Source organism: Callithrix jacchus, chromosome 11 (genome assembly GCF_049354715.1).
Source record: "Callithrix jacchus isolate 240 chromosome 11, calJac240_pri, whole genome shotgun sequence".
Taxonomy (NCBI): Eukaryota; Metazoa; Chordata; class Mammalia; order Primates; family Cebidae; genus Callithrix; species Callithrix jacchus.
Window position 1 is genome coordinate 62,182,305 of NC_133512.1, and position 16,351 is coordinate 62,198,655.

Below are 16,351 nucleotides of genomic sequence, written 5' to 3' on the forward strand. Positions count from 1 at the left end.
AAATAATCTTGAGTGTAACATACATATTCTCTCTCCACCTCCCCACCTCTCTCTCTCTCTCTCTTTCTCTCTCTCTCTCTCTTTCTCTCTCTCTCTCTCTTTCTCAAATGGGGAGGAATGGATTGATGTCTCTGAGTTTCCTAGGTCACTTCTGGTCAAGCACAGATTGATTTAAACTAAGCCTCTCAAAGACTTACAATCCAGTTTGCACTCAGGTGATCAAATGTTGAAACTACCTATTTGAGAATGTACTTGAAAATATAGTGATACTACTTAGCTTACAAAGACCTTTCAACTTTTGAACTTTCAAGTTTCTGATAAATGCAATGAATCATTTCCCCAGAAGCATGCACATATATATTCATACCAATCTGGGGTATATATGGATCTTTTGATATTTGTCACTGGGTCCTGTGAACCACTTTGATACTAAAAAGTATGTTGTTTACCCTAGGGTCAAACTACTTCAATTCTGTGCATGAGTTGAGCCAAAAGAATTTATATATGATTGAGTTATCTAAAATTCTTATGCATTTATTGGCCAGGCCCAGTGACTAACGCCTGTAATCCCAACACTTTGGGAGGCCAAGGTGGGCGGATCACGAGGTCAAGAGAACCAGACCATCTGGGCCAATATGGTGAAACCCTGTCTCTATTAAAAATTCAAAAATTAGCTGGGCATGATGGCATGTGCCTGTAATCCTAGCTACTCGGGAGGCTGAGGCAGGAGAATTGCTTGAACTGGGGAGGCAGAGGTTGTAGTGAGCCAAGATGGTGCCACTGCACTCCAGACTGGCGCCTTGTGACAGAACGAGACTCTGTCTCAAAAAAAAAAAATCGTATGCATTTATTATATCCTTTCATGCATTCAAAGGGACCTGCAAAAAGATGTTGCACCACCTTTGAACTTTCTTTTACACCATTCACCAAAGGAAGTCCTCAATGCTTTCTGAATTTATTGGTTCCTATACGTGCTATATTGGGAAATATTCTGTGGAGTCAACTCTCTTACTGCTTTATAGTGGAAGAATCAAATATTTCGTCTCTCTCTGGTGGCTCAGCAGACCTGATGGGTACATCTCTGTTCATCTTCCATGCCTTTCCAAAGGCAGCATGCTATCTTTACCATGATTTTCACTTTAGGACACTTACTATACACTATCACTAACCTACTCAGACTGCCAGATATCCTCAAGGCTGGCTGGAAAGTGGGGAACAGCATCAAAGGTATTGATGCTTGTCCCAAGGATGAGGGCAAACATGCTCTGTGATGCCTATAAAGGGAGAACCAGCCTACTAAATTCTTGGGGCCCCAGATACTGTCAGATCATTGTTTTTGCCCTTCCCTAGGCAGAACTTATCTCTCCATGGGGATGGACTAGCTACCAGAGCCTCCTTATTGGAGAAGTATTCCTTGCTTAAGGAAACTTGGATTTGCCAAGGCTCTTGAAAGCCTGGGGGTTTTTACGCTAAACATAGGATCTAATTAGACAGCTCTAAAAACTTCTTGAGTCAGCAGATCTTTTGCTGTTGCTGCAATAGAACCCACATAAACTTTCTTGTCCTAGATGCTTTCCCTTAATTAACAGACATCAGTCTTTGTTCTGCCATTTTACTGTGGACCGGCTTTTCTGACAGCCACTCCCATCTATCTCTGGCTTAATTTTAGAATATGTGCAGCCTTTGCCTTAAAATCTCTGATGTCTAGAGCCTAGGGAACTCTCTGGTTCTGTCATATCGCTTTTTTTGTAAACAAAGCTTAGTCACTAATGAATTTCTGTAGTATTCCGTGAATTCTCATCTTCCTTATGAGACTGGCCACTATCTGGAAATGATCGTAGATAAAGGTGATCGTGGTTTTAAATGTTGTGGGGAAGGTGGCAGGTAGGACATGTGTAAAATGACATCCAGGCACTTGAAGAAATGACACTCAATCTTGGCATAAAGAATATGACTAGAACCTGGATGTGGCCATGTGTGCCTATAGTCCCAGCTACTGGAGAGGCTGAGGTGGGAGGATCACTTGAGGTCAGGAGTTCAAGGCTAGCCTGGGCAAGATAGCAAGACGTTGTCTCTAATAAAACTTTAAAGATTAAAAAACAGTAAAATTTAAGGAGGAGTGGAACAAGATAGCTGAAAAAAGACCTTCAGAAATTTTCGCGCCCACATCCCTACAGGAACACCAGATTGAATAACTATTCACAAAACAAAGCACCTTCGTAAGAACTAAAATCCAGGTGAGTAACCACACTACCTGTTTTTAACATCATATTAAGTAAAGAGGCACTGAAGAGGATAGGAAAGAGTCTTGAATTTCCTGTACGACTCTGCCCCTCCCCGGCCAGCAGCACATACTGAAGAATGAATCACAGTTTTTTAATAGCAGAATTGATCAAGCAGAAGACAGGCTATTTGAAATATACATACTCAGAGGAGATAAAAGAAAAAAGAATTTAAAAAAATGAAGTATACCCACAGGATATACAAAATAACCTTAAAAGGGGAAATCCAAGAGTTATTGACCTTAAAGAGGAGGTGGACCGAGAGATTAGGATAGGAAATTTATTTAAAGGGATAATAACAGAAAACTTCCAAAACCTAAAGATCGATATCTGTTTTCAAGTACAAGAAGGTTGTAGAACACCAAGCAGATTTAACTTAAATAAGATTACCTCGAGACATTTAGTAATCAAACTCCCAAAAGTCCAGGACAAAGAAAGTATCCTAAAAGGAGCAAGAGAAAAGGAACAAGTAACATAGAAAGGAGTTCCAATATGTCTAGCAGCAGACTTCTCAGTGAAAACCTTCCAGGTCTGAAGAGTGTCATGACACAAAGTGCTGAAAGAAAAACACCTTTTATCCTGAAATAGTATATCCAGTGAAAATATCCTTCCAACGTGAAAGAGAAATAAAGACTTTCCCAGATGAACAAAAACTGAGGAATTTACTCAACACCAGACCTGTCTAGACAAGAAATGCTAAAGGCAGTTCTTTAATCTGAAAGAAAAGGATGTTAATGAGCAGTAAGAGATCATCTGAATGTACAAAACTCACTGGTAATAGTAAATACCCTGAAGAACACAGAATATCACAACACTGTAATTGTGGTGTGAAACTACTCATATCTTGAGTAGAAAGACTAAAAATTAAACCTATCAAAACTAATAACTACAATATCCATTCAATAAATAGATAAAACAAGAAGTAAAAAAGTGGGGAGATGAAGTTAAAGTGTAGAGTTTTTATTAGTTTTCTCTTTGCTTGTTTGTTTATGTAATCAGCATTAAGTTGCCATCAGTTTAAAAAATGGGTTATAAGATATCATTTGCACACCTTATAATAACCTCAAATAAAATAACATACAGCAGGTACATAAAAATTTAAAAGCAAGACATTAAAACATACCACCAGAGGAAATCACCTTCACTAAAAGGAAGACAGGAAGGAAGGAAAGAAGGAAGAGAAGATACCAAACGAGGAGTAAACAACAAACAAAATTGCAGGAGTAATTCTTTACTATTAATAATAACATTGAATGTAAATGGACTAACCTCTCCAATCAAAAGACATAGGGTGGCTGAATGGATAAAAAAACAAGACCCAATGATCTATTGCCTACAAGAAACATACTTCACCACTAAGAAGCACACTGCAATTCATAAAGTTCTTGTAGTTATTATTTTAGTCTTTCTATTCCAGATATGAATGGTTAACACAACACAATTACAGTGTTATAATTTCTGTGTTTTTCTAGGTACTTATTATTACAAGTCGGTTTCCACTCCTGATCTGGAGTTTCTACTCCAGATGTGAGTAGTTCACATACCACAATTATAGTGTTATAATATTCTGTGTTTTTTCTGGATACTTACTCATGAGTTTACACATAGACTAAACTTAAGGGATGGAAAAAGATATTCCATACCAATGAAAACAAACAAACAAACAAAAGCTGTAGCTATACTTATATCATACAAAATAGATTTCAGGACAAAAACTGCAAAAAGAGACAAAGAAGGTCATTATGTAATGATAAAAAGGTCTATTCAGTAAGAGGATGCAATAAATATGCATCCAAAACTGGAGCACCCAATATATAAAACAAATATTATTCGAACTAAAGAGAGAGATAGATCCTAATTCAATAATATTTGGAAACTTTAGCACCCCACTTTCAGCATTTAACAGACCCTTTGGACAGAAAATTAACAGAGAAACATTGGCCTAGGGCCGGGCGCGGTGGCTCACGCCTGTAATCCCAGCACTTTGGGAGGCCAAGGTGGGTGGATTACGAGGTCAAGAGATCGAGACCATTCTGGTCAACATGGTGAAACTCCGTCTCTACTAAAAAATACAAAAAATTAACTGGGCATGGTAGTGTGTGCCTATAATCCCAGCTACTCAGGTGGCTGAAGCAGGAGAATTGCCTGAACCCAGGAGGCGGAGGTTGAGGTGAGCCGAGATCACGCCATTGCACTCCAGCCTGGGTAACAAGAGCGAAACTCCATCTCAAAAAAAGAAAAAGAAAAAAGAAACATTGGCCTAATCTGCACAATAGACCAAATGGACCTTATAGATATTTACAGAACATTTTATCCGAACTGTAGAATAAACATTCTTTTCCTCAGCTCATGGATCATTCTCAAGGACAGACCATTTGTTAGATCACAAAATATGTCTTAAAAATTCAAAAAAATTGAAATAATATCAAGCATCTTATCTGAGCACAATGGAACAAAACTAGAAATTAATAACGAGGAATTTTGGAAACCTTATAGACACATAGAAATTAAACAATCTTTTCCTGAATGACCATGAATAAATTAAAAAGAAAACTGAAAAATTTCTTGAACCAAATGAAAATGGAAACACACCATGCCAAAATATATGGGATTCAGTGAAAGCAGTACTAAGAGGAAAGTTTATAACAATAAATGCCTTCATCTAAAAAGTAGAAAAGTTTCAAATAACCAACCTACTAATTCATTTTAAAAGACTACAAAAGCAAGAGCACACCAAAGCTAAAATTAGTAGAAGAAAGAGAATAATAGATATCTGAGCAGAAATAAGTGAAATTGAAATAAAGAATCAACACAAGAGATCAGTGAAATAAGAAGTTGGTTTTTTTTAATGATAAACAAAATCTACAGACCTTTAGCCTGACTAGGAAAAAAAAAGACAAGACTCAAATAAAATCAGAGATGAAAAAGAAGATATTATTATTGATAACACAGAAATTCAAAAGATCATTATGGCTACTATGAACAACTATATGCCAATAAATTGGAAAACCTAGAGAAAATGGGTAAATTCCTAGACATATACAACCTACCAAGTTTGAACCATGAAGAAATCAGAAACCTGAGCAGATCAATAATGAGTAGTGAAGTTGAAGCCGTAATTTAAAAATCTACCATCAAAGAAAAGACCAGGACCTAATAAAGTTATTAGGTCTGAATTTTACCAAACATTTAAAGAAAAACTAATACCAATACTACTCAAACTGTTATGAAAAATGGGGGAGGAGGGAATACTTCCAAACTCATCTTATGAGGTTAGTCTTTCCCTGATATCAAAACCAGACAAAGACACACAAGAAAAGAACAGAATTATAGACCAACATCCCTGATTAACATTGATGCAAAAATCCTCTACAAAATGCTAGCAAACCTAATTCAACAACACATTAAAATATTATTCATCAAGACCAAATGGGATTTATCCCAGGGATACAAGGATTGTTCAATATATGCAAACTAATCAATGTGATACATCATATCAACAGAATGAAGGATATAAAATATATGATAAAATCAATTGATGATGAAAATGCCTTTGATAAAATTCAAACCCTTATGATAAAAACTTTTTAAAAAACTGGGTATAGAAGGAACATACATAAACAAAAATAAAAGCCACATACAACAGACCCACAGCTAGTATCACACTAAATGAGGAGAAACTGAAAGGCTTTCTCCTTCAAGATCTGGAACAAGACAAGGATGCTCACTTTTACTAGTTATTCAACATAGTACTGAAAGTCCTTGTGAGAGCAATCAGACAAGAGAAAGAAAGAAAAAAGGCATCCACATTGGAAAGGAAGAAGTTCAATTATCCCTGTTGGCAGATGATACACCTATATTTGGAAAAACCTGAAGACTCCACCAAAAATATATTAGAAGTGGTAAACAAATTCAGTAAAATTGCAAGATACAAAATCAACATCCAACAATCAGTAGCATTTTTACATGGCAAGAGTGAACAATCTGAAAAAGTAATCAAGAAAGTAAACCCATTTACTATTTGTACAAATGAAATAAATACCTAGGAAGAAATTTTACTAAAGAAATGAGAGATCTGTAAAATGAAAACTATAAAACATTGATGTAAAAAATGGAAGAGGACACAAAAAATGGAAAGGTACTCCATGCTCATGGATTGGAAGAATGGATATTTTTTAAATGCCCAAACTACCAAAGCAATCTACTGACTCAATGCAATCGCTATTAAAATACCATGACATTCTTCACAGAATTAGAATTCTAAAACTTACATGAAACCACAAAAGACCCAGAATAGTGAAAGCTCTCCTGAGCAATAAGAACACAACTGGAGAAATCACATTACCTGACTTCAAATTATACTGCAGAACTAGTAACCAAAACACCATGGTACTGGCATAAAAAGAGACACATAGATCACTGGAACAGAATAGAGAATGCAGACATAAATACATACATCTATAGTGAACTTATTTTCCACCAAGTTTCTGAGAATATATGTTGGGGAAAAGATCGTCTCTTCAAAAAATGGTGCTGGGAAAACTGGATGTCCATATGCAGAAGAATGAAACCAGATCCCTTTCTCTCACCATATACAAATCAAAATGGATTAAAGACTTAAATCTATGACATGAAACTATGAAACTACTAAAAGAAGACATTGGAAAACTCTCTAGGACCACTGGATTAGGCAAAGATTTCTTGAGTAATACCCCTACAAGCACAGGGAACCAAAACAAAAAGGACAAATGGGATCACATCAAGTTAAAAACCTTCTGGACTGCAGAGGAAACAATCAGCAAAGTGAAAAGACAACCTGCAGAATGGGAGAAAGTAATTGCAGACACTCCATCTGACAACAGATTAATAACCAGAATATATGAGGAATTCAAACAACTCAATAGGAAAAAAATCCAATTAACAAATTGGCAAAATATCTGAATAGGCATTTCTCAAAAGAAAGCATACAAATGGCAAACGGGTATATGAAAATATGCTCAACATCATTGATCAGAGAAATGCTAATCAGAACTACAATGAGATATCATTTGACCCCGGCTTTTATCCAAAATATAGGCAATGACAAATGCTGGCAAGGATGTGGAGAAAAGAAAACCCTTGTATACTGTTCAGAATGTAAATTAGTATGACCATGATGGAGAGCAATATGGGGATTCCTCAAAAACTGGAAAATTAAACTACCATATGATCCAGCTATCTCTCTGGTGGGAATACACTCAAAAAAAGGAAATTATTATATTGAATCTGTACTCTGATGTTTATTGCATCACTATTCACAATAGCCAAGATTTGGAAGCAACCTAAGTGCCCATCAGCAAGGGAATGAATGAAGAAATTGTGAGACATAGACACAATTGAGTACTATTCAGCCATTAAAAAATGAGATCCTGTCATTTGCGACAACAAAAATGGAACTGGAGGAGATTATGTTAAGTGAAATAAGCCAGGCACAGAAAGACAAACTTCACATTTCTCACTTATTTGTGGGAGCTAAAAAATTAAAATAATTGAACTTATGGAGATAGAGAGTAAGTAGAATGACATTTACCAAAGGCTGGGAAGTATAGTGGGGTGGCAGAGGTAGAAGTGGAGTTGGTTAATAGATACAAAAATATATAGTTAGATAGAATGAATATCATCTAGTATTTGATCACACAACAGGGTGACTACATTCAACAATTTATTGCATATTTAAAAATAACTAAAAGGGTATAACTGGATTGTTTGCAACACAAAGAAAGGATAAATTTTGGAGGTGATGAATACCCCCATTTATCCTAATATGATTATTATCCTTTGTGTGCCTATGTCAAAATATCTCATGTACCCTGTAACTGTATACATCTGCTATGTGCCCCCCAAATTAAAAATAAATAAAAATTAAAATGAAACACATTTTAAAAATAAAATTAAAAAGAACAGGACTACCAACTTGGCTTTATTTAAATTGAATGAATGTTAAATCCCCTGGGATAGAATACGGAGAAAAGTAGAAGGAATGGGAGTCCCAAGCCTTGAGGAAGAACTCAAACTGTTAGCAACAATTAAAGCCAAACCTTGTTGAACATTTACTATGTTCTGGGTAGTGTTCTTAGAGCTTTACATGCAGTAACTTTTAATTCTTTAATGCACATGAAATCAGTACCATTATATATGTGTGTGTATATTATATATAAAAGTTAATTATATGTAAGTATATCTTTTTATATATATACTTATATACACATGCTATATATATGTTTGTAAAGTATATATAAAATATACATATATAGTGTGTGTATAAGTATACATACACATTTGTAGTGTGTGTATAAGTATATATGTACTTTACACATATATAGTTTGTATATATAAGTGTATATAAGTATATATAATATATACATACACTATATATGTGTGTGTATAAGTATATATTATATGTAATTATATATATATGTGTATATATATATAAAAGTATATTTGCAGATGAGGAAACTGGGGCCCAGAGAAGTGAATTTGAGTATATTTAGATTGCCTTAGGTCCTGTGGTTAATAAGTAGCAGAGTCAGGATTTAAATTTACACAAACTGGCACTGATTCCATGCAAGGAATGAATTAGAAAAGCACCCAAAAAAGAAGAGACTGAGGATAACATACTGATCCAGAAATAAAAGGATCTGAGGAATATCTGCCATGTCCCATGGTGCTTAGTGCCCAAAGATACTCTTTAAATAAACTCTTGATTACTCATTGTCTTTAATGATTCAGTTTATGGTGTATCTATATTGATGGCTTTTCACTTGCTTCTTAACTATATTATGGTTGGTTCTGTTTATTTCCCTACCTGATTGTAGGCAGAATAATGGAGAAAATAAGGCACTGAAATTCTAGTAATTCTAATAATTAAGATAAAAAGGGAAAAATGGAAATAACTTAGTTTTATATTTATTATTTCTATTCTCAGTGCTCTAAAACTTATGAGGAACATGAAAACTGTGAAATGCCAGTTATCCAAATAGTATCTACATTTTGATGCTTAAACTGTGACTGTATGAGTCATGTGCAGATCTTGTGCCGTGTTTCAAGACTTTGGTGCTATAAGCAAATGGAACTTTGCCCTCTGTATCCTCAAGGCCAGCATCATAAATGTGCTCCAAACTAGAATGTTAGCTGATATTGAAATTCTAAATAGTCCATAAAAATTTCATGATGGATTTGTTTTCTCTAATTTACTTAAGCCTTTCCTCTGTTTTTATCCATTTCATTGGAGAAAAATTAGGGATTTTTTGGGAAATTGAATGCCGCATAATAATACGATATTTCAAGTATATGTTAGTTTTTGGAAGTTTATTTTTTGTTTGGATTAAAACTTATGTAATGACTTTTTTCTATATTACTATACCATAATAATATTTGGAATAGCAATATTTTTGGTTAATAATTTTGAAGCCAAAAAGTAGAATTAGTTACAATGTAATCTCTATAATATATTAGAAAAACAACAACAGCAACAAAAAGATAAATATACAGATAGTACCTAACCCATTCAAGGTGCTTAAGAATTTGGATGGAGAAATGAAAGACTGAATAACAGAATTTTGTAGGTGAAAATGGGCTTAGATGTTATCTAGCTTCAACTCATAATTGTATAGACATACAGTGGAAACATGCCCAGCAAGCTGAAGTAATGTGGTCATAATGGAATTGATTGCTGGTTGACAAAGTTGAATTCCTGGGCCAGGAATCCTACTTTTTAGTTTGGTATCTTTTCCACTGTACAAGTGTTTTTCACACTCTGCCTAAATTGGAAGCAAATGCCAGCACTTGGTCTTTTAAATCTCTTGGATGCTTCCCTCTAAGTTTGATTTTTAGTGTATCAGGCAGGTCAGGCAAGAGGCACAGCTCTTCAGGTCAGAGGTGTATAAACAGCTCACTTAAGGAGACTGTAGCTCCTGGAATCATCTCTGTCACTTGCTGTGAGTTCGACCACACTGAGTCATAGGCCCCAGCCTGGGCAAATGCCATAGGGATTTATTATTTAGGCAAAAGATAAAATTCTCTTTCCCTGCTGTTGATGGAGCTTTCTGCATGAGAAGAGTGTTTTATTTGTGTATTACAGCTTCTTAAATGGGTAGAAAGGCTAAATGAAAAAAAGGAAGTTCGTAGGAAAAACTGTGCTAAAAAGGTCAGCAGTGTTACTCTGTCACCTGAAGTTTGAGGCCTGAAAGTGAAAGGATTTCCTGCTTGAACAGACATCCGATGATACTAGAGAAAGTGGCACTCATTCTGGGTTGTATCCTCAGTGTCTGGAACAGTGCCTGGCATTAAGTCTCTGTGGAAGATGGTTTGAAAACCACCTTTTCAATATAATCTCAGTTTACCAATTAGGGAATTATCAATGCATCTTCAAAGGATAAGACCATACCAATGTATCCATGTTATGCATTTTCTATTCATACTGTTCTTAAGTGTTCAGTTATTAAAGTTACTAAATCAACTGAAGTATTTGGATCAGATAAAATCCTTTAAAGTCTTGCTTGGGTTTAGAAAAGGCTTTTCTTATGAGGTAGAATGGTCTAATATATCTCTCTGTAATCTTAAAATATGTGAGATGCTTATATACAAAATAGGAGAAAGGTTGGATGGAATATTTTGATAAATGGTCTGGCATGTGTAGTAGCTCTGTGAAACCACTTGTAAATTTTTGGAATAGGCTAAGTTATAGCAGATGCAATGGGTTGGGCTCTGGATATGTAAAGATAAACAAGATATAGTTCAGTTTTCTGTGACCTCACACCAGTGAAAGTGGGAAGAAGAGATAGATATAAATAGTCATACTTCTATTTTTGTATTGACTTAGTAAGTTGAATCATATGTCAATTACTATGGAGTTCTGTTACAAGATGAATCACTCTGATAGGGATATGATGATATAATACTTTAGTTTATTTGTGAAGGAAGAGTATTTCCCAGGAGAAAAATTTTGGTAAAGGGCATTCCAGCTAGACAGCAGAATGGATAAAGCCTTGAAGGAGGCAAATAGGATAGTTAGGGAAGAGTAAACCTTTCGGTGTGCTTACAGCCATGGCTACACAGAAGTGGGGAATGCTGGTGAAGATGAGGATGAGGGAGGAAGTGAGTTGAGGCTAGAAGGGGATGTAGCAAATATAACTATTATTCCAGAACCCAACTGTTCAAAAATCATAACTTTTATTTTGTATAACATAATTTCCATTTTGAGTGCCTCTTCAGTAAATGTGACAGAAATTGAATCTCAGTTATTTTGGGGTAGCTCTCACCTTTTCCTGGAGTGTCTTGGAGGCCAGCGTAGTTTCAGATAAGTGATAAGGCCAAGTGTTGTTTAGCATCACCTACACAGGCATTCCATCAAGCTCTCTTGTCCTCCTCTCTTAGAAATTTTGATGTCATTCTGTTTCTTCAACATCTCTGTAGGTCCAAGGAGACTCTTGGAAGCTGTTTTAAAGCCATCCCTTCAACTCACTACACATTTCCTTTTCTAAGGTCTTGTTCTAGGGTTTGCTTTGGTAGCAAGAGGCAGGGCATCTTTTTCCTGGACACTCTAGTGCCTATGCAGTTATCAATTCTCAGCTACTTATTTTCTTCTCAGCATGTGGAAAATATTTTTTCAGTCTAAAAGGGTGGAGCTTAATCTCATGAAATTTAAACAAAATATTCTGTCATGCTCAGCTTCTTTCTTCTCCAACCCTCAAAGGCATAGTCTTTGGGAACATAAAAGCCAAGAAGAAACCTACACAATATATTTTTTTAATTCAGCAGCAGCCCTCTCTGAAGACAGTGACTGCATAGTGCTCTAGCTACTGAAATGAGAAGATAGGTGTGGGGATAAAGAAAATATCCGGTAAATCACTGTTGATACTTCAAACATATTTTCTTTCATGTGCATATTGTGTGTGGCAAGACTGCAAAGGAACTAACATGATGTATTGTGGAGCTTGATCTTTATCCTTTATTCAGTGGACTGTCATTGATAGAAGCACTGTGATTATATTTTTGTTTTCAAATGTAAAATATGACAGCAATATGAAGACCTAACTGGGGTAGAAAGACTAGTTAGGAGGCTTTTGTTACAGTAGAGGTAAGAAATGATGAGGACTCGAACCAGAGCATTAACTGTGAAGAGAGAGAAGAATTGAATAGCTCTAGATCAATTTGGGAGTCATTGAAGCTGTGAAAGTGGCTGAGGTCAGCCTGGAGCCTGCATGGAGTTCTGGGAAACACCAGTGTGTAGGAAAGAGGGAGAGCATAAGGGGTCAGTGCTCAGACTAAGCGAGAAGCATCAGAGTGGTAGAAGTAGAAGAACCAGGAAAATGAGGTCCTACATACTGGTGTTAACCTTCAATGACAATCCACTGCATAAAGGTTTTATAAAGGGGAGTTCCCTTGCACATGCCCTTTTGACTGCCACCATGTAAGACATGTCTTTGCTCCTCCTTTGCCTTCTGCCATGATTGTGAGGCCTCGCCAGCCATGTGGAACTGTGAGTCCATTAAACTCTTTTTCTTTATAAATTACCCAGTCTCAGGTACATTTTTATTAGCAGCGTAATAACAGACTAATGCAGTTATGTAGGTAAACTTGTGTCATGGGGTTTTTTGTGCAGATTATTTCATCACCAAAGTATTAAGCACTAGTATCCACTAGTTATTTTTCCTGATTCTGTCCCTCCTCTAACCCTCCACACTCTGAAAGGCCCTGATGTGCATCATTCCCTTCTGTATGTCCATGTGTTCTCATCATCTCCCGCTTGTAAGTGAGAACATACGGTATTTGGTTTTCTCTTTGTGTTAGTTTGCTAAGGATAATGGCCTCCAGCCACCCATGTCCTGGCAAAGGACATGATCTCATTGTTTTTTTATTGCTGCATAGTATTCCATGGCATCTATATATCACATTTTCTTTATCCATTCTGTCATTGATTGGCATTTAGGTTTATTCTGTGACTTTGGTGTTGTGAATAGTGCTACGTTGAACTTAATGCATGCGTGTGTCTTTATAATAGAATGATTTATACTTATTTGCTGTATACCCAATTTTTTTATTGGTATACTTTGACAGGTGAAGCACATATAAAAGGAACGTGGTGCTAGACTTGCATTCTATGTATTTTGATTGCTGAAACAATGGGTATGGTATAATTAAACATATAAACATAAAGAAGGCAATTTTGACCTTGAACAAAATTTTTTACTTTTTGAGCTATGTAGAAATGAATGTAGACTTAAGAAGCCATCATTGGTGAAGAATTTGTTTAAATTCTCTTGGTTTCTTATCTTGAGAATTGAGAAAACTGGTAGTAGCAATGAGTAGAAAACAGATATTTAGTTAGACCTGAAAACTGGTCTTGATTTGGTAGTGACATACTGGCAACAATTAATATTATCTAGAAACATTTCCTGGCTAAATAGAGGAGACAATCTATAATGTAAGGTTCCCAAGATTGATTTGAAGAAAAATCCTCATCTGAATATTCAATATCCTGTTTCATTTTTGAAATTGTGGAGCAGAAGAAATATTACAACTGATTAAAATAAAAATTCAATCTGAATAAGTTTATTATTGTACTGACATAAGACAAAGCAGTAGGAATCCCTCTTGAATGTCTTACTATGCCTCTGCATCTCTGTGTTTCTTCCTTACTTTCTGTCTTAGTCTTTAGTGGAGTTTTCTCTAGGGTTCTGTGCTTGGCCTGCTGTTTTCTCCTTATCTGCCAGCCTGTCCTTATGGGTAAGGAGAGATGGATTTTTATTTTAATTTCCTGAATTTAGCTATGACCTCTAGCTTATCAATCCTAAATCTTTAGATCTGAACTCTCTCTAAAACTGGAAAGTTACAGTCTGAATACTTACTGGACATCTTCAACTGAATGTGCTAGGAACTGCAAAACAAAAATGTTCAAGACTGAATTAATAATCTCTCCTCTGACCAGAGCAGCTCTTTTTGCTGACTTCTCATTTCCCACCATGACACTAGCATTCTGCAAATGCTTAGGCTTGACGTTTTGATCATTTTTAATATTTTTGCTCTCTTTACTTTTATTCTGTCAGTTGCTAAGTCCTATAACTTCTTCCTCTATAAATCTTGTAAGTACTTGCTTTCTTTCCTCTTCTCATTTAGACTGTCTTTCCCTACATAGTTATAGTAGCTGAAGTCCCTTCATCTCTCCAAATTCCAGTAATTGTGTGCATTGCTGGTGGCTAAACTCTCGAACATACTTATAATTATATCCTATTTTGCTCAAAACTGTCGAATGACTGCTGGTCTGTTTTTCTTGCACCATACCTGCAAGACCCAGATTCTCTTTCCAGCTACATAACCACCTCCTTCCGTCCACACAACACACTCCAGTCAAAAACAGGCTTACCCATTCTTCAAACTTGCCATTGACTTTTGTCCATATTGTTCACTTTGCTAGAAATACTTTCTACACTCTTTCCCATACCTGTCAAAATCAGACTCACCTGAAACAGGCCCTTTTGTTTTAACATAACTTTTTGCAGTCTTGATTGTGACAATTTATCCTATAAAATATTTACTCTTTGCACATTTATAATGTATGTATATAAATATGTTTAACACAGCATTGCTCATAACTGTAAAATACTGAAAACAACTGAAGTAGTTGTAACTTTGAAAAAATAGTTACACACATACATATACCCATAGGAAACAATTTGGTCACTGAATGTAAACTATGACTCCATTGTTAAAAAATAAGTGTGTATATTTGTGTGTGTATACATGCATACATAAAAGAAAATCTGAAAATGTACACACCAAAACGTTGAACAGTGCTTGTGTGTGTGTGTGTGTTAGAGATAAAGTTATGAAATACTTTTATAATGTACTTTTTGTCAATTTTATAATGTACTTTTTGCTAACATAAAAAATGTTAGCATTTGCTAATATTGAGTGATAAGTACACTACACTATTCTTTGTATTTGGTATTTTTAAATAAGAATAAAACTGGAAAAATGCAGTATTAGATTTTAAATATGTACCTTAGTGCCAAGTATGCATTGACATTTATCAGGACAAGAGATTTTTCTTTTATGGCATCTTGGAGTGATATTCCAAAAAATATTTTAATTCAAGGACACTGATATTTCTGCTGACAGACTACCTCTTACCAAATGTGGGTTTCTTCTTGCAAATAAACATCATTGAATTTAGTGTATATGTGGTTGCATATAGCCAGCAGAGAAGTAGTTGAATGAATGCCATAGTGCTTATACACAATTAAAACTGGGTCAGTTCAACCTGTTTTTGTGTAAATCATTAAGTGAAATGAGTTTGATTCATTTTTATATGCTTATTTTTAATGGAGGCTAAAGAGACATAAATGGTGTATGTTTGTTTTGTGGTGGTCTAGGTTATATCAAAATTACAGGGGCCTTCGAGAATCTGGAGGAAGACATGACCAGGTAATTGGACATTCTCCTTACTATTGTTAAGCCTTTCTATATTCATCAAGTTGTAGCAATGTTTAAAATTTTACATTATTATCATACTTTTTTTTTGAGACAGAGTTTCAGTCTGTCACCCAGGCCGGAGTGCTGTGGCATGATCTCAGCTCACTGCAACTTCTGCCTCCCAGGTTCAAGCGATTCTCCTGCCTCAGTCTTCTGAATAGCTGGAATTATAGACCTGTAACACCACACCTAGCTAATTTTTGTATTTTTAATAGAGACGGGGTTTTCACCATGTTGGTCAGGCTAGTCTCGAACTCCTGAACTCAGGTGATCCACCTGGCTTGGCCTCCCAAAGTGCTGGGATTACAGATGTGAGCTACTATGCCTGGCCTCATCATAGAAATTTTGAGGAGAATGATACTATTGTTAGGATTTTTTAGGAGGATACAATGGAGATCTTTTTTAAAGAAAATAATTGGCTGCATAAGGTATACTAAAGTTAGGGTTAAGCTGAAAATTGACATATATGCATTGATCAACATAGAATATATTAATATATAGGGAAATTAGAGGAGTTTAGAGTAGACTTTTAAAATGCAGTTGAATTAAGAATCATT

The 16,351-nt window shown here is 35.6% G+C and overlaps 1 protein-coding gene across 1 annotated transcript in view; it reads left to right on the forward strand.

Moving 5' to 3' along the window:
• Positions 1-16,351, forward strand: part of ABCB1 (ATP binding cassette subfamily B member 1) — a 115,207-nt gene that overhangs the window by 19,741 nt on the left and 79,115 nt on the right. The window contains exon 5 of the mRNA XM_054237806.2: positions 15,695-15,746. Coding sequence (XP_054093781.1) covers positions 15,695-15,746 — 52 coding nt within the window. The remainder of the gene's footprint in view (positions 1-15,694; positions 15,747-16,351) is intronic.